Below are 21,438 nucleotides of genomic sequence, written 5' to 3'. Positions count from 1 at the left end.
AAGACTGGTTGGCTAATGAACTCCAGGACCCGCAGAACCAAACCTCTCCGGTGCTGAGGTCTCAGATATGGGCCACTACACACAGGTTTTTGCATGAGTAGGAATCTGGACTTAAGTCCTTACACCTGTGCAGCAAGCAAATTACCACCTGAGCCATCTTCCCTGCTCCTGAAACACTTGCTTTAAGACCACAGTGGATGTAACTTAAAAACCCCACTCTTATTCACACAAGAGAAATGAGAAAGCCACAGAAACTGTAGGTGGCTGCTTGCAGCGGTTCACTAATAACCACCACTTACTAGAAACAATCCACATGTCCTCGATAAATGTCAGTATTTGCACTCCACAGACTATTGCTCAGGCAGCAGTCTCGAATAGCAACGAGATGTATGGTACCATTATGTGACATCTAGGTGAGGAAAATCACAGGGACGGACTCCAGGCCAGTGTTGTCGGGAGCTATGGGTAAAAGGCATGAACAAATTTCTCAAGGTGTTAGAGTTGTCCTAGATCTTCACTGTATTGTTGGTTACTGGCATATGTGTGCTTTCCGAAAATCCGAGAACTATAAAATTTTACTGTATAAAAATCACACCTAAGAAAGCCAAGTTTTAAAAAAGCTTTTAAAATATTACTATGGGATCATAAAAGACAGAACAAGAAATAAGTAAGAAATATCTATCCATATGTATATTGAGAGAGAATAGGAGAATATGAACATACTTCAAATGGAGACTAGAGCATAATTGAAAATACTACTGAGACAACTGGAATGATACTTGATCTGGAAAGAGAAGGTAAATTTACTCTATATCCTCTTCAGACACATATGAGCTATACTTATAGATATGTGTTCATTCTTAGAATAGAAAAAGAATCTATTTTTATTTGTCATATATCTTCTCCATCAAGATTTATGCCAGCAGGACAATATCTTTCATTTCGCACTTTACTTTCCATAGCCTAGCTGAGAAGAAGTTGCTTAAGCCTTTAGAAAGTTCTCACGTTTCTCTTGGGCATTTACCATCGTTGCCAATTTTCTGCTACAGAAGGGTTATTTGATCGAACCCAGTCTTATCTTAATCGGCCACAGGCATTTGACCAATTTACCACAGTGCTTTCTATAGAGCCCATTAACATCTTTCCTGTTTCGAAAGATAGGAATTTCTCTTATTTTGCCTCTATATCATGTATCTGGGTGACGAATGGGCAGGAGAGGAGACGTATAAAACTGCTGTTTTTACGTAAGTTTGGGAGAACAAATATTCAGGTTAGAAATGGCTCACTGTGGAACATCTCCCTGGAACAATGGCTTCTTGTTGTGGGATGCTCTCCTTAGCCAGGTATGCCTGCTTGCACACTGAATCTCATAGCAGCTTCAGATTACTGACATGACTGTCACAAGATTAGGCTCACTAGAGGAGCAAGAATATGAGCAAAGAGGTCAAGACCATGATGGGTACAGCCACTGAGACAGTTTACCTGAGCTAATGGGAGCTCACCAACTACAGCTGGGCTGGGAAGGAACAAGCATGGGAACAAACTAGACTCTCTGAATGTGGTTGACATCTGCATGACTGGGGCAGACTGCGGGTCCACTGGCAGTGACACCAGGATTTATCACTACTGCTTTTTGGGAACCTATTCTGATGTGGAATTCCCCTCTGTATGCTGCGAATACCACTGGTTAACAAAGAAACTGTCTTTGGACCTGCGTGGGGAATAGAGGTAGGCAGGAAAAACTAAACTGAATGCCAAGAAAAAGGAGGCAGAGTCAGAGAGAAGCCATGTAGCCCAGCCGGAGCCAGACAAAAAACTTTACCCAGTAAACCACAGCCACATGGCGATACACAGATTACTAGAAATGGGTTAAATTAAAATGTAAGAGTTAGCCAATAAAAAGCTAGAGATAATGGGCCAAGCAGTGATTTAAATAATATAGTTTCTGTGTAATTATTTTGGGAATGAGCAGTTGGGAACCAACAAGCGGCCTCCTCTAACACCTATTCTTTTTGGATTGATATTTTGCTCAGCGTAGATATAGTAGGGAGGGCCTTGGACCTTCCCCAAAACAATGTGCCTTACCCTCTCTGCGGAGTGGATGGGGAGTGGGATGGGGGGTAAGTTAAGGGAATGGAAGGAGGAGAGGGAGTGGGAACTTGGATTGTCATGTATAAGGATAAAAGATAGTTTATTTTCTTTTTTAAAACATAAAAAATAAAAAAGAAGAGGTCCACTATAATTTTCTTGTCCAATGAAGGAAAGAGTCACAGGGCTCAGGAGAGATTGCGAGGCCACTCATTAGGCCTGTCCCCTCTGGCTTTTCTTAGGTAGTGTAGTTGCCTTTAAGTTGCTCATGCTCCTTTAGATGAATCCTTACCCAAGCTTCCGTAAGAAACCCCAAGTAAGTGTACTAGTTCAACAAACATACTTAGGGGTAGAATCTTTTGTTTGGTACCCTTTCTGAGGTAAATAAATATTTTTAATTCTTCCAGGAAAAGTTAAGCCCATACATTTATATCTCTTTATTTCCCTATAAATGAACATCATCTGATTACGAACATATCACAATATGTTTTCAGCTGAAGACCTTTTCTAATGTATTAGTTACATTGTGTTGGTAACATCCTACTTAGATAACCAATCTTCTATCAGATACTATGTCACATGGTTTAGATACACTCCTGAGTGTGGCAGGGAACTAAGTGGAGATAGACAGCCTGTCCTTCAGCATATGGCTTGGCATTTAATGAACATCCACTGAGCACCTGCCAGCCTGCCTCTTAAGCATGCCCTTGATATTAAGGCAACACTCCTATTGTGCCTATGAGGTCATTTCTATTGGTACTCCATTGGACTAATGGACTACAGAACCTCAGATAAAGCTAAGTGCATTGCCCGTACACATCCAGAAGGTCCTCTGCACCTCTGCATAACTGTTCAGTCTCCCTATCTACACAAGTTGCACCTTTAAAGCTACCATCACTGCTGCTCTAGGCTCCACCATGACAACCACAAGATGGGGAGGTGGAGAAGAGCCCAAAAGCTGGCCCGCCTGAGCACCATTCTGTCTCAGGTTTCAAGAATAATTGAGGACCGCAACCATAAGCAGTTCAGAGATCTGTCAAATCACTTGAGACTTGGGATGTGCTTAAGAGAACAGCACACGCACCATCCCCAGCAGCAGGGAAACCGAGAAGCAGCAGGGAGCAAAGAAATTCAACTTGCCAACCTGCTCCTGTGGGCCTCCGAGATATGGGAAGTGGGCTGTGGGAGGCAGTGAGGCGGGCCGCCGCTGTCACTGGCAGCTGTGCCGCCCTTCTCTGTACTCGAGGAGGCGAGCTGTACAAGCAGCTTCTTGCACCCACACTTTAGCAAAACCAGACTAAATATAGTCACCTTTTCTCTTAGGAGCCTGATGGGTGTTGGGGTGGGGGGGCACTGCTCCATTGCACTTCAGAAAATCAGCCAGGAACCAGCATGATTGACAGGAGCGCAGTTTCTCTCCCTTGTTCCCATGGTTTCTGAAGAGCCACAGGCAAGAGCCAAATGGTCTAAGAGTGCTGACGCTCAGCAGAGCACATGTCAGCACCCTTAGGAATAATAAGAGTATGCTAGAGTTGACTTAGGAGCCTCTTCTTCCACTTTCTAGTCTACAGAGCAAAACAACCACACTACTAGGATGATGGAGGAACCCCATTAGGAGGAACATATTATACATACATGTCCCATGGCCTTTACCCACTACCCCACCCATAAATCCTAATGAAAGGCTCACTCAACGCTGCTACTCCTCCACTACTCTGTCCCTAAATGCCCCATTTGTTCTCAGACCTCCCACGTTATTGTGGCTTGTCGTTTTATTTAGCACTTATGGCACCGAGTGTATTTGGCTTCTCTTTCACCAAACTGTAGGTAGGGGAGTAGGCAGGGGAACAGAAAGGCTCAGGGCCCTTCCTGATTCCTTCTGCCACCATATCTGGCAAAGTTCTCTGCACATGAACAGCACTCTCATGCTCATAGCCAGAAACATAAAACCTGTAAGAGGCCACAAATGAATGCTGGCAACAGTACCCGGGCTTCCCCTAATAAATCAAAGGCATAGCATCTTTGGAGGTCAAGCACAGGCTTCAGACTCCCAATGACCACTCTCTGTGACGTGAAGTGCCACCACAGCCGCCGCTGTGACTCAGCCCTTCACCCAGTTCCCCTGTAAAGGTTTTCACCACTTCCCTTTTTTATTCTGACCTTGTTCAGAAGAGCTAGGTCAATGAGGAAGAAAGGGTAAAATGAAAGGATTTAGTAAGGGCTGGGCCGTGTTAGGCAACTGTGGGATTAGACCAAGCCCTGTCTGAATAAAAAAGCCGCACGAGCAACAGGAGTGGCAGGAACCACCGCCACAGCAAATTTCCAATCAGGAAAGTTTGAGTCCTTATTTCTTGTTCACATAGTCACTCCTTAGGAATTTTCAGCAGTGAGTAAACTAGCCAAACTAGCCATCATTCTTAGTTCCAAAAACAGTGACCAACGGGAGCTGATGAGGCAGGTGATTCAGATCTGATGGACTAGAAAACAAAATTAAATTAAATGAAGAAGAAGAGGAAAAGGAAGAGGAAGAAGAAGAAGAAGAAGAAGAAGAAGAAGAAGAAGAAGAAGAAGAGATGAAGAGGAGGAGAAGGAGGAGAAACTGGCAAAGTTTGAATTGAGATACACATTGGGAAGCATGTTCACTTTCTCACTGCTTCTACAGGTGAACAGAATCCTTCAGCATAGTGGTTGGTATGGAATTCAAACAACTCATAATCCCACCCAGCCATTCACTCTCGTCCATTCATTCATCCATACAGAGAGTTCTTAGGGGTTAGACGAAAGACAGCATGAAAAACAGTTGTAAAAGTCCAGGTGGGATAACACTGCAGGGCATACAAGGACAGAGAAGCCACCTCCACCTCGCGCAGCACAGTGAGGTTACATTAATGGTTCTGGCTTCTCTCTTGATCTGATCACAGTCCCTCCTGGGGAGGTGGGGGAGAGGACAGTAGGCTTATGTATAAGACTGTGAAAGTCACAAGGCATGGGTCACTCAGCCCCTCTCTTCTTTTCTTTGGGGTATACCAGGAAGTTATGGGTATCGGTTCTTCCTGCTCACAGGCTGTCGGTGAGAGAGACAGGAGGTGTCTACAAGGGTAAGTTCACCCTCGGAGCAGTGTGAACATGGCCACATACCATCTGATCCAGAGTCCAAAAGGTGACCCATACTGGCTTGCGATAAAGGTGGCATTGTTCTCTCATAGAGTTATCCCTGTCTAGGGGTTCAGTTCTCAAATCAAGGTGGTAGGTAGGGCCAGCATTTACAAGTTCTCAAAACCCACTACCCCATGACTGCTTCTCTTTGTTAGAAGTATCGGTTCCTTTCCTCTATTCCAGTTTACCTAGTCTCCCAAGAATCTAGTGATAAGCAGGGCTTCTTTCTTACTACAGAAAATCTACAGAATCTGAATGACTGGTAAGATGTCATTTGATAAACGTATGATCAGTTAAGAGCAAAAATTCAGATCATAAATGTCACTTAGAACACACAGCTTTCCATTTGAAATACTTCTCTTGATGGGAGGAGAGCTTCTAGGGCTGAAAATTGGAAGTCATTTTCTTGCCATTTAAGTGGTGCTAGCTCTTCTGTTTGAACTGCCTGTCGTAGAAACACGAAGAGAAGAATGCTCACTCATCCTGCTTTGTCAAAAAATATTAAGGATAAAGGAGTAGAGAAGGATCCAAAGCCAAGGAGAAACGCCCTTCTCCTCTAGCTCTGGAATCATGTGTTCATTCAGGAAACAATCGTCATCTGCTAAGTGCCAGGCAATGCTCATAGACCACAGGGACAAATACAACACCACCTCTAATGGATCTCCACTTCCTCCTCTCCCTGTATACTATTACAACTCATTTCTGATGGGCAGGGTCACATCAATAAGTAGAACTGCCGATATGTTCTATGCATGGAGAATGGGTGACTAGAGGTCCTCCTCCATTGAAAAATACCCAACACGACAATACAATCTCAACAGAATGCAGACTGTAATACGGTATCCTATCCCATGGTTGGAAAGCACGCATGTATGGGGGCAGGACAGAAATAAAACAATTCATAGTTCATCCAGTAACTGTCCAACACCTTTCAATCAACCATTCATCCATCCATTCATTCACAGAGGGTACACACTGGGCTAAACACAAGACCTAAGCATAAGTCATTAACACTCAAGGCAGTTATATAAAACCCCAGGCTCCCATAAATGCAAAACAAAGAAAAGGGTCCAATCAGACTAAAATACAAATAGAACATTCTTAAATTCAATGTGATATATACACACGTACGTGTGTGTGTGTGTGTGTGTGTGTGTGTGTGTCACAGTAGCCACAAAACATTAAACAAAGGGCAGCCTTTTCCATGATAAATAGGAAGCCACACATTCAGTAAAATGAGTAAGGACCCTGTTTGCAATTAACATTTTTACAAGCTCAAGCTTACTTAAGAGGAGGGTTACACATTATAAAAACCTTCTAATTTGTTACTAATTAGAGAATGTGGCTGGCATGAATAAGTAAAACGTCAGGGTGTAAAACAGGTGCTAAGCAGTAGGGCTTTTTCTTAAAGGAGAGGAACGGCAGTGAGTATAAGTAACATTTGTAGCTAACCTGTGTTCTAGGCACCCTTCTATAGGACCTGTCTTGTACTGAGCTATTCCCAATAATTAAACACTAGCAAGTCAATTTTTTTTCTTCCAGAGAGAGACATGAAAGCCCAGAAGTTACTATATAATTTCCTTTCCAGTTCCTCTGACAAAATTCCTCTTTCCCTGACTCGCTATTTCTCAGTGAACATGTGTAAACTGGTCAATGTCTGATCTTGACCTGGGAACTCTGTCTGTGATGGCCATACCGAAGAGGGCATTTAGCACCTCGATGGTCCACACACTTCGGCAAGTAGCATTGGCTTCTAGGAGGACAATGCCACTGTGGGAAGTAGATGAAAACAGTGGCTCTAGTCTTCAAACACTGAGGCCGAAGAAGGGGACCCTTCCTGGAATCAACACCTCCAAGCTTCCCTTTGATGGCATTTGGACAGACTCATGAAGTCAGTTAAAAAGTTGCATGAAGGTTTACCGCACTAGCCACCGGCAGCTTCTGAAAGCCTGCTATGGGCTAAGGTCTACACTACTGCTTGGGAAATTAGAGTGTATGTTCTCCATCCTTCCATGTCTCGGAGTTCAGTGAGAGACGGATTGAGTGTAGAGCAGATTTAAACACTAGAGCTTGGGAAGATCAGAGCAGGAGGCCCCCATGACTCAGAAAGGCAGAAGATTACAAGGTCTGGAATAGATTCCTGGAGGAAATGTTTTCTTTCCTGAGTCTTGAGGGACCATCAGGGAGTATCCAGGAAGGGCCTACTCCCCTCTGAAAGAACTCTCTTAGCAAAAACTTGCAGGCACGAATCCTTTCCAGGGAAGGTTTCAAACACTCTTTCACCCATCTACTTCAGTCCTCATTCTGATTCGGGCCCAGGGACTCCTGTGTACTACAGAGGCGTCTTGGTCAAGGAAGTCACTAGAACATAAACTGAGCTCTTTGAAGTCTACAGGCACTTTGCAAAGTCCTTGTTTTTGTAAGGTCTGATTTTACTGGTGCAATCCTGCACAGGGCAAAAAATATGACTGATTCTCTTGCTATACTTCTAACAGAGTGAACAGGAAATTATCTTTAAGATCACTGTGGACTGCCAACAACTGGGAGGGAGTGTCCCTCACTTGGGGACACAAAAGAGATATCATAATCAAAGTCACCTGATGGGTAAGGTGGCAAGGTGGGGAAGATAAACAGACTTTGTTCTCAAGCTTCTGGCAGACTATGCTGGCATTCTGTTTCTGTGGAATATCTGTCTGTCTGTCTATCGATCTATATATTTCATCTATTTATCTATCTTCTATCTACTTATCTATCATCTCTATCTTTCATCTATTTATCTTCTATTTATCTATCATCTATCATATCTATCTGTCTATCTAGCTGTCTGTCTATATACCTATCCATCCATCAGCTATCTGTTATCCACCAGAGAGAAGGGCAGGAGATTGTGTTTTGGGGAGGTGACCATTTTTTTTTTTTTGGTATAGCTGAGAAAGCTGGACATAATGGCTTTAGGCTGAGAATCTCTTATCCTGAAATGGCCCAGAGGCCACCATTCCTGAGTTTACAGGTGTTAAGTGTGGTGCTGTTGCTACTTCAATTAAATAAGTAAAGAGTCAGAACATTTCTGTCTCTTGAGGCAGAGGGCAAGGCAGAAGCAAGAAACCCTGTGAGCTTTTCTTGTCTGAAGCCTACAAGGAACCGCCTCATTTCCCTTTGGCAAAGAGCCTGATGTAGCTGGCAGCCATGCCTTCCTTTTCCTACTTCAGGTCCCCTCTAGCCCCGAGTGCACTAAGGAACCATAATTCTGGAAGTGAAGGTCGGCTCCCCATGTAACCCCTCACTCATATTTTATTTCAATATAGAGGTACAATGATACCTCTAATTGGACATCAGAAACTTTCTTGTCCACTTGTCCTTTCCACCCTAGAAACTACCCTAAACAAAAAAGTCTATGCTCTAAAGTAAGCGAAAGTGACGTGGAAACCAGGATCCCTCAAAAAGTGCCTGGCCCAATTCTTAACCAGAAAGTTCAAAAGAGGCAGGGCTGTGCAACCAAAGTGGCAAATTCGAAGTTCGGCATTACACGAGGAAAGAGGAAGGCAGTCTTCAAAGAAGAGAATTCCCCAATCCAAGCGGCTGGCTACACTTCCATACACTTTTGCGAACCCTGGTGCAGGACCACACAGAAACAGGTGTGAAGACGTCCTCATTCTAGGGGCAGACCAGCTGCAGCCACTGCTGGGTATGCACGGCACGGGGTCCTCGACCCAAGGGCAGTCCAACCTTCTGCATGACACACCTGGCTAGAATCTTCTCCTACGTTTGGGTGGCAAAGCGAGCAGCCCCAGTCGGGTGGCCACCCAGCCTACCGTCTCTGGAGGGGACAGGGAAAGGGGCAAGTCAGGGCTGAAGCCTCGCGCTGGACTTCCCCGCTATCCACCCATTTCCAGCACATTGCTTAGGACTAGGGAGCGCTCTTTCCTCCACCTCCAGCCCTGAAGTACTGCGCACCTAAACGTCTCTCAAAGGCAAGTGAATTAAGCGTCTCCTGGCCTTGCAGGGCTCAGGTGAGTACCAAGTGGTACGAATGGGAAGGAGCCCGCTGCCGCCACCCCCTTTTCTCTCCACCCCGCCAGAGCCGAGCTTCATCCAGGGATGTGTGGATTGGGGTGCGCGGGTTAAGAGGGAGCTTAAAATGCCCCAAGCGTCCCTTACCTTCCACAGCCATTCTCTCAGAGCTTGCCTAACGCATGCATAATTTTCTTGGCCGAGGTACTCCTCCTGCCCCGTGCTCCCCCCCTCCTCTCGGTTTTGCCTAAATATTCTGCGCTCATCTGCTCCAGGACCAACCTGCTGCGGTCACGCAAAGCGAGCAGCCGGCTCCAGCTCCGCGCAAAGCAGCATGGGAATTGTAGTCCGTTCTCTCTGTCCCAACCCGAGAAGCTGCCCAATTGTCCATTGAGGCTCAATTATGCCGCCGCTGTGAGATTGTAAATGCAAATTGCGTGGCATCAGAATGAATACCTTCTCTTCTGGTGTCCTTTGGAGGGAATCTCGAGAGTGCTGGAATTTGAGAGGACTACATATTCCAGACTGCGTTGCCTCTGGCTTCTTTTAGCTTTGAGAGGAGGAACCCGTGATTGAGACCTTAGCTGTCAATAAGAAGCTTTTGGACACCTAGCAGTCTTAGGGCGGGAGGCGACAGGACAGTGAGTGGGTGGCCGGGTGGGTGCTGTAGTCTCTTGCTGCGCCGCTGGACCCTCGGCATTCTGGGTCAATGAGAAGAGCGGAGGCTCCGGATCTCAGTGGCTGTTCCCCTGGGCCAAGGGACCTGCTGCACAGGGTGCAGTTGAAACTTGTTCCTATGCATCCTGCAGTGTTTGCGGTTGTGCGGAATCCCGCCAGGAGAAACAGCGGACTTCTGATTCCTTCGGTGGTTCTCAGGGTTAAACAGATGCGGGGAGAGTGGCTTAAAAACCTCCCAAAGGCAACGTCCTTAAGGGACTGATAGAATTACTTTACAGGACATCAGAGCATGGCACAGCTGACGTCCAAAGTGAGAGACCCTGCCAACTTTCCTGGTTAGGGAGTCCAGTGGCATCCTGTGAAGAAGCCTTATCCGCAGCACTGTGCACAGTTCTTTTGCTTTCAACCTCTGAACGTGACCTTCCTCTGGGACTGGCTGATGACACTTTTAAGTATAAAGAATAAAGGGGAATCACGTGTTTGACGGAATCTCAGGCCAGGCAAATATTGTTGAAAATTAAACTCCTCCGCAGTTTTGTCCTATATTCAAAAATATAGACTCACCTATGCATAGTAGGGATAAGAAATGGCCTTGGGAACCTCCGTAGTGAGTTAAGACTTTAAAAATCTCGCTCTCATATATGCCTGTTGTGATGAAGCCATTCAGTCCCCAACTTATCTGTCCACTCTCCACGGTTTTTGTTTTCTTTTAAGCTTCTTTGTGAAAGAACACTGAGGAAGTGATTCGGAAGTTCTGATCTGAGTGCAAAGCTAAGCCACTAGAGGCCAGGGAGTGGTGGGCACAGACCTTTGATCCCAGCACTTGGGATCTGGGCTTTAATCCTAGCACTTAGGGAGAAGGAGACAGGAATAATATGGCTGGGTGGAGAGAGGAATATAAGGCAGGATGAGTCTGAGGAGCAGTCTGAGGTTTGGTGGAGACAGATGCAGCCTGGAGATCCCGTGTGAGGACAGGATCGCCCCTTCGGTCTCAGCATTGGTAGAGGTAAAAGAACTCTCTAGTGGCTGCCCACTCTACTTCTCTGATCTCTCAGTTTTTGGCTCTGTGTTTTTATTATTAATATCAATTAGAATTCATGCTCCAAGCACCAAGTTTCTCTTTAGAGTGAATGAATGGAAAAGGAAGCCAGAGGAAAGACATTGCCAATGGTCCTCACACATGTCTGTATAAACACATGTACTTAAGTGTCACCATGGGGCTTTTAAACACTCCACGGCAAAAGCTTAAAGTCATTAGCTGTTTTCAAACGTTAAGGATTTGGGTGATAATAAATCTTTAAACTCACTGGATTCTACTGTTAATACAAAAATTTGTAACAGTTCAAGTCTTCAATATCTTTTCTAGCTGGTGTGTCTACTAACTGTTTTTAGTATAAGTAAAACATGAAGGAAATACTAGTCTGAGATATAAAATGGTTATGCTAAGCTAAACCAATATAGATATTTTAAAGGTATCTTGACTTAAAAATTTGGGTCTAAGGATATGTTTCTTGGGAAAAGAGGTTCTGCTTTTATTTCCACAGAGGTTGAGAACCTGTGGATTCCTTCCAGACTAATGTGGTTTAATGGTCCAAGACCTCCTAAAAGGTCTACATAAACCACAAAATTACTTCAACCCACAAAAAGCAAAAAGCAGTTTGGAGAGAACTATGCCAAAATTTCCAAATATTGTTTATAAATGTTTATTTACATTTAAATGGGGTTATAATATAGAGATGAATACTTTGTAATTGTATGGATCTTGGTCTATTGATACAAATTTAAGGTCAATTCTGTTATATGCATATTTCTGCTCTTTATTAAGGTATTGTGTTTGTGCAGCTCATTTAAAAATGTAATGTATAATTTAAAAATTACAGATTAATAGATAGTCATCTAAAATAGTCACACTTCTAGTCAAGTTAGTTAGGTTTTCTAGAAGTACAGAGATATATTTCAGATGGATAGATATTATTCAAATCTTTCAAAGACAAACTGAATATGGCATTTAAATGTTTTAAGAACTTAGGATGTTTTGCAACAATGAGACACATCAGCACCGGTCTATTTTAAGAGGATGATGGGCATTGAAGAGGCTCCTTATGGAGTTTTCTAGCTATTTGAGCAAGAAACTGCTCTTGCCTGGATGGCTTGATGGTATGCTGTATGAGTTTGAAAACCATCAAATGGATGTCCACAGAGGTGTGGTCTAAAAATCATAATTACAGAAATTAGTTACTACTAAGTCTGAATCTACTGGATACCTAGTATAACCAGAAGAATGAATGTAGCTAATTTTATTCCAGCTAAAAAGTGTACCATAAAGATCAGGAATGAACAAGTTTTCTCTTGAAATGCTTTAAATTGTTACTAAAATATTATATTATGTACTATATATAATTAATATATGTACTATATTATATTTACATTCATAAAGACTAACTTTCCAGTGTGCTAGAGAATACAGAAGAAGAGACTACAGGGAAAGACAGATCAATATCTTGCCAGTTGTGGTGGGCACATCTGTAATCTTAGCACCTGGGAGGCTGAACAGGAGAGCCAAGAACCTTAAACCAGCCCGATCCACCACGTTATGCTATTCTCCTAAGTTTTTGTATAATTTGGTTTGCTATATGCAGTTATGAAGTCAGCACAAAAAGCTGGTTTCCGTAGTATCAGGTGTGTGCCTAATGGTATCCCATCTCCATGCTTATATTCATGAAGTTTAGGTAACTAGTGCAAATCGAAACTTCAGCAGCCTCTCCTCTCGTCTCTCTTTCTCTTTCCCTCCATCCCTCCCTGCCTCGTTCCTCACCACCAGCACCCCTTTGTGTGTTTTCCTACATGTTATGCTGCTGCAAAAGGTAGGAAGGGAGCTGAACTTTTGTGATGCAAGATGAGAAAAATATGTCCAACAGTGGTCAGAAGGTAAAATTCTGGAAGAATTCAATCAATCAGAGGTAGGCAAAAGTCCCCTTGAGTGTGGATGACGGATTACTGTCTCCATAAATCTGAAGGCATGCTCTAGGGCTTGATCTTAATGTTCACAAATGCAAAGAGGGAAAAGAAAAATGAGACCTAGGCTATGATTTAAACTGTAGCCAAGAAAGCAAGCCCACAGCTCACCCAAGATGTGCCTGGAAAAACAAGTAAAGTAGCAGTTGCAGCAGTGGGTAGGGCCTCCCATATGCCTTTTCCAGCCTGTGTTATGTGGTAGTAAAAATGCAGCTTTTGAAAAGTATTTCTGTGGGGTGAAAATATAATGGTGTATGTTCAGGAAAACTATGGGCTAAATTGTGCTCCACAGTTTTTAATGTTAATGAAATAAATATTTGTTAGGTGTCTTAGGCGAGACAGGGGCGTGTTAATTAAAATCACCTGGAGTCCACATGCAACTTTTTTTCTAAGGGTTCTTACTCTCTGGGTTCATTTCAGGAGGAAAGCAAATGACACACACTACAACAAATACTGCCCCAGGCTTTGGCTCCGTATGGGTGCAGCTTTATTACTTCCACCATAGACTCCTTTTAAGGGCACAGAGAAAAAGTAGAAATACCTTGGACCTTGAAAACATAGATTTGGACTCAAAATCTGATAATGTCTATGTACTAGCTGGGAAAGACATTAGCAGAGTAATTAGCCCCTCTGGCTTGTAATTAACACATTCTAGCCCGTATTGTGAACAATTGTCCATTTTTATACGGTGTTTATGAAAAAACAACCAACTACCCTAAAACATAAAAGTTCCAGGTGGGGAATATTGGTCATCTCACACAATTTCTGCAGCTGCAGGAATCAGAGCTAGGAGCCAGGAAGACATCTCACTGGGTAAATTTGCTTGTTATACAATCATGAGGTTCAAAGTTTGGATCCCCAACTTCCACATAAAAGCCAGGAATGGCAGCAAGGTGGCACAAAGATAGGCATATTTTGAAGATTCGGTAGCTAGCCAGCCCAGCAAACATGATAAGCTTGGTGAGAGAACACATCTCAAATAATTAGGTGGAGAAGCAATTGAGGAATATAGCTTATATCAACCTCTGAACATCATCCATGCCTTCATGGAGGGGGTGTAATACCTAACACACACACACACATGAAAACAATCTGAAAATCAATCAGTTATGTGTTTTTGGCACTGGGTCTTTTGTTAAGTTGCAGTTAGTTTGTCTGTCAGGACTGCACCCATCAGAGGGCTCGACTTGGCCTGGAGATCCACTCCAGACTGACTGCTCTCATACTCTGAAGTCAGTTCTAGCTGTTGCCAGGAAGCCTCAAAGCCTTGCACATAGTTTTGTTTGTGGAATTTTGGGGGTGGTCTCACAAAATCATCGCTTGTCTTCTCCTAAAGAGTGATTGGAAAGAGTAAAGAGAAAGCCACGAGTCCAACCTGCTAAATGCAATGAAGTTCAGTCAAAACCCAAGTGATAATAATAGGATCCACTTTTTAAAGTGTCTAAGAATGGGCCTGCTTTACACTTCCATAATAGGTAACATGGTTAAGATGATTGTAGTAGAAATTAAGAGTTCAGTACATTGCTTCAATTATTATGTGAAAGCTTAAAAAGTATCTCATTTGAGGCTACCCCCTCAGTACCCACACAGTACTTTTTTGTACTTGCTTAACTAAGTAAAGGTGTGTTACATTTGTTTTGCTGCAGAATAATTGTTTTCCTACGTAAAGGTGTGTTACTCTTGTTTGTGTTGCAGAATAATTGTTTTCCTATGTAAAGGTGTGTTGCTTTTGTTTGTGTTGCAGAATAATTGTTTTCCTACATAAAGGTGTGTTACTTTTGTTTGTGTTGCAGAATAATTGTTTTCCTATGTAAAGGTGTGTTGCTTTTGTTTGTGTTGCAGAATAATTGTTTTCCTACATAAAGGTGTGTTACTTTTGTTTGTGTTGCAGAATAATTGTTTTCCTACATAAAGGTGTGTTACTTTTGTTTGTGTTGCAGAATAATTGTTTTCCTATGGAAAGGTGTGTTGCTTTTGTTTATGCTGCATTTGTTTAATTATGTAAAGCTGCGTTGCTGTTTTACCATGACTGCCTAAGGCACCTGGTTTGTCTAATAAAAAGCTGAATGGCCAATAGCTAAGCAGAAGAGGGATAGGCAGGACTTTCAGGCAGGCAGGGAGAGTAAGAAGGAGGAATTTAGGTTCCAGGAAGAAAGGAAAGAGGGGGGAGGGAGGGAGGGAGGGAGGGAGGGAGGGAGGGAGATGCCAGGGGCCAGCCAGCAAGACATAGGGGAAACAGGAAAGTAGGAAACAGAATGAAAGAAAGATTTTATAAAAAAAGGCAAAATGTAGATGAACAGAACAGGTTAAATTAAGTTATAAGAGCTAGTGAAACAAGCCTAAGCTAAACTGAGCATTTATACTTAATAATAAGTCTCCCTGTCATGATTTTGGGGCTGGTGGTCCAAGAAAGCCTGCTACAGTACTTGGTATACAGTGTCTGTTTTAATGCATTAACTGTTGCTTGCCCTGTGTTTGGTCTTGGGCTAAACATTTTATATGCAGTATCTGCTCATTTTCACAGTGAGATGGCAGTGAGTATCAGTCTCCTAATTTAATTTTAATATAATAAATTTTACACAGAGTTCATGACATTGATAGAACCAAGAAGTGATTTCAAATAATACATTCCAAGTTGAAGCTTTTAACACCTTACCATATGGGTCTTTTCACCAACAAAGTCTCCAGAATTATTTTTGTGAGATATTTCTCACCCTAAACTTATTTGCTTGGGACTATATTGGAAGTGGAATAAACACTATTTCTGTCTTGGAGTCTATAGTTTTCAGATTTAGATTGCTCTAAAAATTTCCTTACCAAAATTTTTTAGCATGAACAACAAAATTTTTTTTCTGTGCTCTTCCTTTATTCAGCAGTGGTTGGCCACCCACATTGCCCCTTTGCTTTTTTGGTTTTTTTTTTTTCCACTTCAGATCCATCTTTGAAATTTTGATATTTGAAGGTTCTTCGGTCACATAAGAGTTTGCAAAACATCAAATGGATGTTCACAGAGGTCAACTGTGCTCTAAAATCATAATTACATCATTCCCATTCTCCTGCTTTCCCATCATTCCAAAAGTTAGTGCGAGTTAATGACCACATGCATTCATTCCATCCTCATCAATTGCTCTATTGACTTTCCTTTCCTCATCCCTCAAACATTGACCTCATTCTGTATTTGATAAGGACTGAAACTAAAAAATAATAGCCGTTGTTTAACACATCTCCAACCACACTGCTTTAAATCATCTTATATCCATGACCACATAAATCTCCAAGAATATCTTCCTTAGCGATACCACTCTATTGTTAAAATAATCCCTCTGGTTGCTTCTGTCTGCTTCCTTATGAGGGGTCCCAGGAGTGTGAGTCTATATCAGTAGGTAGTTTTTGAGACAGAAGTCTAAAAGTTTTTCTTTATCAGTAGACTTTGCTGAAGACCTTGGTATGCTAATATGTACAAGGTGATTCATCCCAAATGTGTGTGTGGTGGGGGGGATGTAACCAAAATATTCTCTTGGGATTTTCAAGAGCAAGCACAGGTTTCAGGTCATGACATTCTCTTGGGTTGTACACATGGAAGGTCTTTCTTGTCACGGTGCCTCTTCTCTGATCCTTCTTACTTGGTGATGAATCCCTTACTCACTGTCATATATCTTACTACACCAAGTTCAGAGACTCACTCCCTACTAGGGTGTTCACGTCTCATTTCAGTCCAACACTGGCTTCCATATAACCACTGCTTCAGAATGGCAAAATTGTTTGTTTATGTATATATATCATGGAGTCAAAAATTGAAACAAACAGCAACAACCCCCTTAGTGTACTGAAGGTTTCTAAATGGTCATTGTTACTTAGGATATCAAACTTTGGTGGAAATCTAACATACACTTCTTAGAGCTCAAGTGTGTGTGTGTGTGTGTGTGTGTGTGTGTGTGTGTGTGTGTGTGCGTGTGCGTGTGCACGTGTGTATGTGTGCATGCGTGCTCATGCACACACACACACACACGTGCACACACACACACACACAGTCATGCCCAGCCAAACACCTCTGTCTGAGTTTTTATGGCTGTGGTAACTAAGAAGTCAGACACTGGCTAGATACTGTACTTTGAGCACACCAAGTTTCAAACCTGGCCTCTCTATTCTTTATACATCTCCTTTGGGCAGTCTAGTCTTCCAGCTTTCCACAGTGAAACTCCATGGCCCATCTTGATTTTCCTCAACAGGAAATTTACCCCAAGTTCAATTCATTAGCTTCCGAGTTATATCCTGTATTTGTAGAATCAGTAAATTCCTTTGGATCCCAGAAATGAATGCTCTCATATGAGAGGGTTGAGGTGCTTCAGTCTGTGCTGCCCCTTCCGGTAACTATGTGTTGTTCTCTGTCCCTTTGAAGGTTATCCTAAAGACATACCCTAAAACATCTTTGAACAGCATAGAGCTAGATCTAACATTATTTTAATACTCAGAAAGAAAATCAAAATGAAAAACAAAGTGTTGTACATAACTTATAATTTGCAAGATAATGCTTTATTCTTTTCCACGAACATACAAAGTTACATCCCTTAAGTACTCTTAGCTTGCATCACATTGAGCCAGATGACAAAGAAAGGAGCTGTGTCCCTTCTAAAGGTGGTGTCCTTCTTCCTGCAAAGAGGATGTCTGAGGGAACTTTCAAGAAAGTAGGCAGTCAATCCTTGAAAGTTTTCATGCTTAGAATTAGCCTGAAAGGGTGTTTTAACTGCTACTCTCTTCAGGTGTTTATAAGTCAAATATTTACTGATCATCTACTGCTTGCCAGAGACAATGTTGTGAGACTGTCTTTGGATTCCCTGGAAGTTTTGAGATAGGAAATTATGGATTGGGCACAGAGGGCATCACAGAATAATATTCTTGGGAAATGGTACAAGGAGAATAGTGAAGCACAACACACTTGCAACCCAGGCCTCATCCAATCCTGCTAGAAACTTTGTATCTGTAAGCTGTACTAAAAATTAGACAAGGAGACCATACTGGCTACTTTTATGTCGACTTGGCACTAGTTCCCGTCTTTTTGGAAAAGGGACCTCAATTGAGAACATGCTTCCGTCAGATTGGCATATGGGCAAGCCTGTAGTATATATATTGGCTGAGATTGATGAAGAGGGTCAAACTCATTGTGTATGGTACCATCTGTAGGCTGCTGGTGCTGGGCGCTATAAAAATCAGGCTAAGAAAGCTGTGAGGAACAATCCAGTGAGCAGCACTCCTCTATGGCCTCTTCATGAGCTCCTGCCTCCAGTTTCCTGACTTGAATTCCTGCCCTGACTTCTTTGGATGACGGACTTATAGTTTGTAAAGTATAAGATGAAATAAACTTTTTCTTCCCAAAGTTGCTTTTGGCCATGGTGTTTTACCTCAGTAATAGAAACCCAAGAATTCAAGTCTTTGTATGATCATGTCATCTAATAAATGGTGGCTCACCCTCCCATTTATTATTGCAACCAAGGGCAATTATGAGTTTGGGATATGACTTTGAGTTGTTAACAAACAATATCCTCAGTATCTAGGCAATTGAAAAAAATAAAATGATTTTTATTTGCTGTTGGTATGTAACAGAAATAATCATGCATCCATGCTCTCAGAGAGATGGTAGTCTAGTTGAGGAGCCATAGCAACAAATAGGCAAACTGAAGCATGAATGAGTAAGGGAGATAGTATGATGTGCTTTGGGGGCATAGCAAGGGACGTCTAGCCCAGGCTTTAGCATCCTGGAAAGGGTTTTCAGAAGTGGGATTATGGGGCTGTAATAAGGAATTGGGCTTCTGGAGGGAGCAGGTTGGAAGAATACCGAAAGAAAGTCTTCCTAGTGCAGGAGACAGCATGCGTGGGTGGCAGGTGATAAGAGAGTAAAATAGAAGGAGCCCACTATGGAGTTAGGAATGGTCAAAGTGAAAGAGCAATAAAAGTAGGAGCAAATGGGGAAACAAGAAAAGTGGCCAGGAGCCTGATCCTGAGAGATGAACCCGAAAGGGCAAGTGCCAGACCCAGCAGTCTGGAATTCGGCCTGAATTATTCCGACAATCACAGGTTCTAGCAGGGGATTCTATGATATAACTTGCCCTTCAGGAAGACCATTCTGGCTGCAATGTGGAGAGAGGAATGGAGATAAAGAGAAACATTGGCTCCTCTGAGAGTCTTTGCAGGGCACTGGGTCATTAGTTTGGGATGAGAAATGACAGTGATTATAATGGATGCGTGTCAAGTGGGGTGGGGAGAAATGAATGGATTTGAGTGATATTAAGGAGACAGACTCTATAAGACTTGACTTATTGTCATTAGGCAAAGAAGAGTCAAACTCAGGTTTTTCTGTGCATAAGAGCAGCAGGCTGGCGACATGGGAAACAGGGAATCACATGGAAGCAAAGAAACCAATTAGAGCCATGATAAATAACACCTTTTTTGTACAGGGACCCACTGAGGAAAAAAAAAGGAAAAAAGCCAAGTTCTTTTCATACAAATGAAAATGACATTACAGAATGCTATAAAAATAGAACCTATATTGTTACAACTTAAAGTACCTTTTGAGAGAACAATATCTGAGAAAATTGGACCTAAATCTAACCTCTAAATATGAATATTTGGGTCATGCTTCAGACATCATGGCACAGAGGCAGTGGGTCAATATATTTTGGTTTCTACTTGTTTAGCATTTTGGCCTCTAAGGAAATATTATAAAACATGTTTATCCCTGATGCAACCCTACATGTATATGTTGGGGCATCGGTGTAATCGCGCTCCTGATGTGTGGAAGAAAGAATGAAGGCTCAGAGATATGAGATGACTGAAGCTTCAAAGTGGTAACTTGAGTCTAGAAAGTTCAATCAATCATTGTGGTGTTCCTGGAGGCAGCAACCACAGGCTTTAGACACTGCTAGGCAGAGACCACATCAATGAGACTAGTGCCTTGTTTCCTGCATCAACAGGATCTTTATGTTGGCTGTAAAATGAGGTGGGTATGGTACCACATGCTTATAATCTCCGCATGTAGGAGAATGAAGGAGTAGGATAGACATTTGTGCCTAGCCTGGACTATATAGTGCAAACTTGTAATGAGAGAGAGAGAGAGAGAGAGAGAGAGAGAGAGAGAGAGAGAGAGAGAATGAATATGATTAGAAGAAGGGAATTCTGATTAGAACCAGAGAAACTAAGGCGGCATGTCTTATCATCTTTATAAAGCCCCAACGCTTTTCATTTCCCTGGAGGAGAGCTGAGAGTGCCAGCTAAGCAATGCTACTGCCTGTCAACTTCAAACACACTTGGGGACCATGCATGGCCCATCTTTTCTGTGAGGCTCTGGCCTCAGATTATGAGATTATGTATGCCACAGGAACTAGAATATGCACAGGTTTTTTTTTCTTTCAGATCTCCATGTTTAGGAAGGTCTTGAAGGTTTTTAGGGAACTTGGTTTTTAGTTGTCTATCATAGGTAAAAGAAACAAATGACGCCCATGTTCCCAAGTGATGATATATCCCATTGGGTAGTTACAGCCTGTTATTGGAAAGATTTTAAGTATATTCTCATTTGTCTCATTTTAAAGTTGTGCTGTTCTAGATTTTAATATGCAAGCACATGAGTACAAGAAATCTGACACTTCTGTGCAGAAAACCCTAAGTCAGGGGTAGGCTGTTGGAAATAATGAACGAGTTCATGAGGTCATGGGACACAAAATCAATGTTCAAAAATCAATTGTAATTTTATATACTACCAATGAACAGTCTGGAAATAAAATTTAGGAAACAGTTTATTCGGCTGTGAAAAATTACTGGGGAATCAATTTCACATCTCTAAAAACTGGACTTGTACCTGATTCAAAAGACTTGCCCAGCTTCTGGGTGAGCTGCTAGAGGGAAACAGGGGGTCTCTCACAAGCAAAGGTGTGTGGGATTTTGAGAGCAGTTCAATGGGATCTGCACGTCTGCTTTTGGGGATTTAATATTTAACATGAACATGAAATTTCTATTTTTCAGATGTCCTTTTTATTTCTGTCACCTTAACTTTGTAGCTTGCAGTGTTACAAATCTTAAATTTCTTTTATTAAATTTATCCTTAAATATTTTATTATTTGTGAAGCTGTTATGAATGGAATTACCTGTGCACAGAGGGCAGATTGGTGCGATGAAGATGTCTTAAAATTTATTGTGATATTTATACAACTTATACATTTTTTAGAAACCTCTGACACATCTTATGTTTTGTGCTAATCCTTCCTTCCTTCCTTCTTTCCTTCCTTCCTTCCTTCCTTCCTTCCTTCCTACATCCTGACTGCAGTTTCCCCTCCCTCCACCCCTCCCAGTCTCTCACCCCACCTCCCCACTGCCTCCCTCATATCCACACCTCCTCCATTTCTATTCAAAAAATAGCAGGCCTCCCATGGATATGAACAAATAGACATATCTTATAATGGAAGAATTTAAGCTTTATGTCTTAATAAACTACTAAATCAA

General features: G+C 42.3%; 1 protein-coding gene across 3 annotated transcripts in view; it reads right to left on the bottom strand.

The window, feature by feature from the left end:
• Samd12 (sterile alpha motif domain containing 12) overlaps window positions 1-9,515 on the bottom strand; it is a 404,598-nt gene extending 395,083 nt beyond the window's left edge. For all 3 annotated transcript variants that reach the window (XM_041672179.1, XM_041672181.1, XM_041672180.1), the window contains exon 1: window positions 9,403-9,515. In XM_041672179.1, coding sequence (XP_041528113.1) covers window positions 9,403-9,415 — 13 coding nt within the window. In that variant the 5' untranslated portion in view covers window positions 9,416-9,515. The remainder of the gene's footprint in view (window positions 1-9,402) is intronic.
• Between the last annotated feature and the right edge of the window lie 11,923 nt (window positions 9,516-21,438).

The sequence above is a fragment of the Microtus oregoni genome, unplaced genomic scaffold (assembly GCF_018167655.1).
Source record: "Microtus oregoni isolate MIOR12 unplaced genomic scaffold, Mior012 000022F_ref0000154, whole genome shotgun sequence".
Classification (NCBI taxonomy): domain Eukaryota; kingdom Metazoa; phylum Chordata; class Mammalia; order Rodentia; family Cricetidae; genus Microtus; species Microtus oregoni.
The sequence above is the reverse complement of the archived record's forward strand: the minus strand, read 5'-3'. Positions and strand labels throughout refer to the sequence as shown.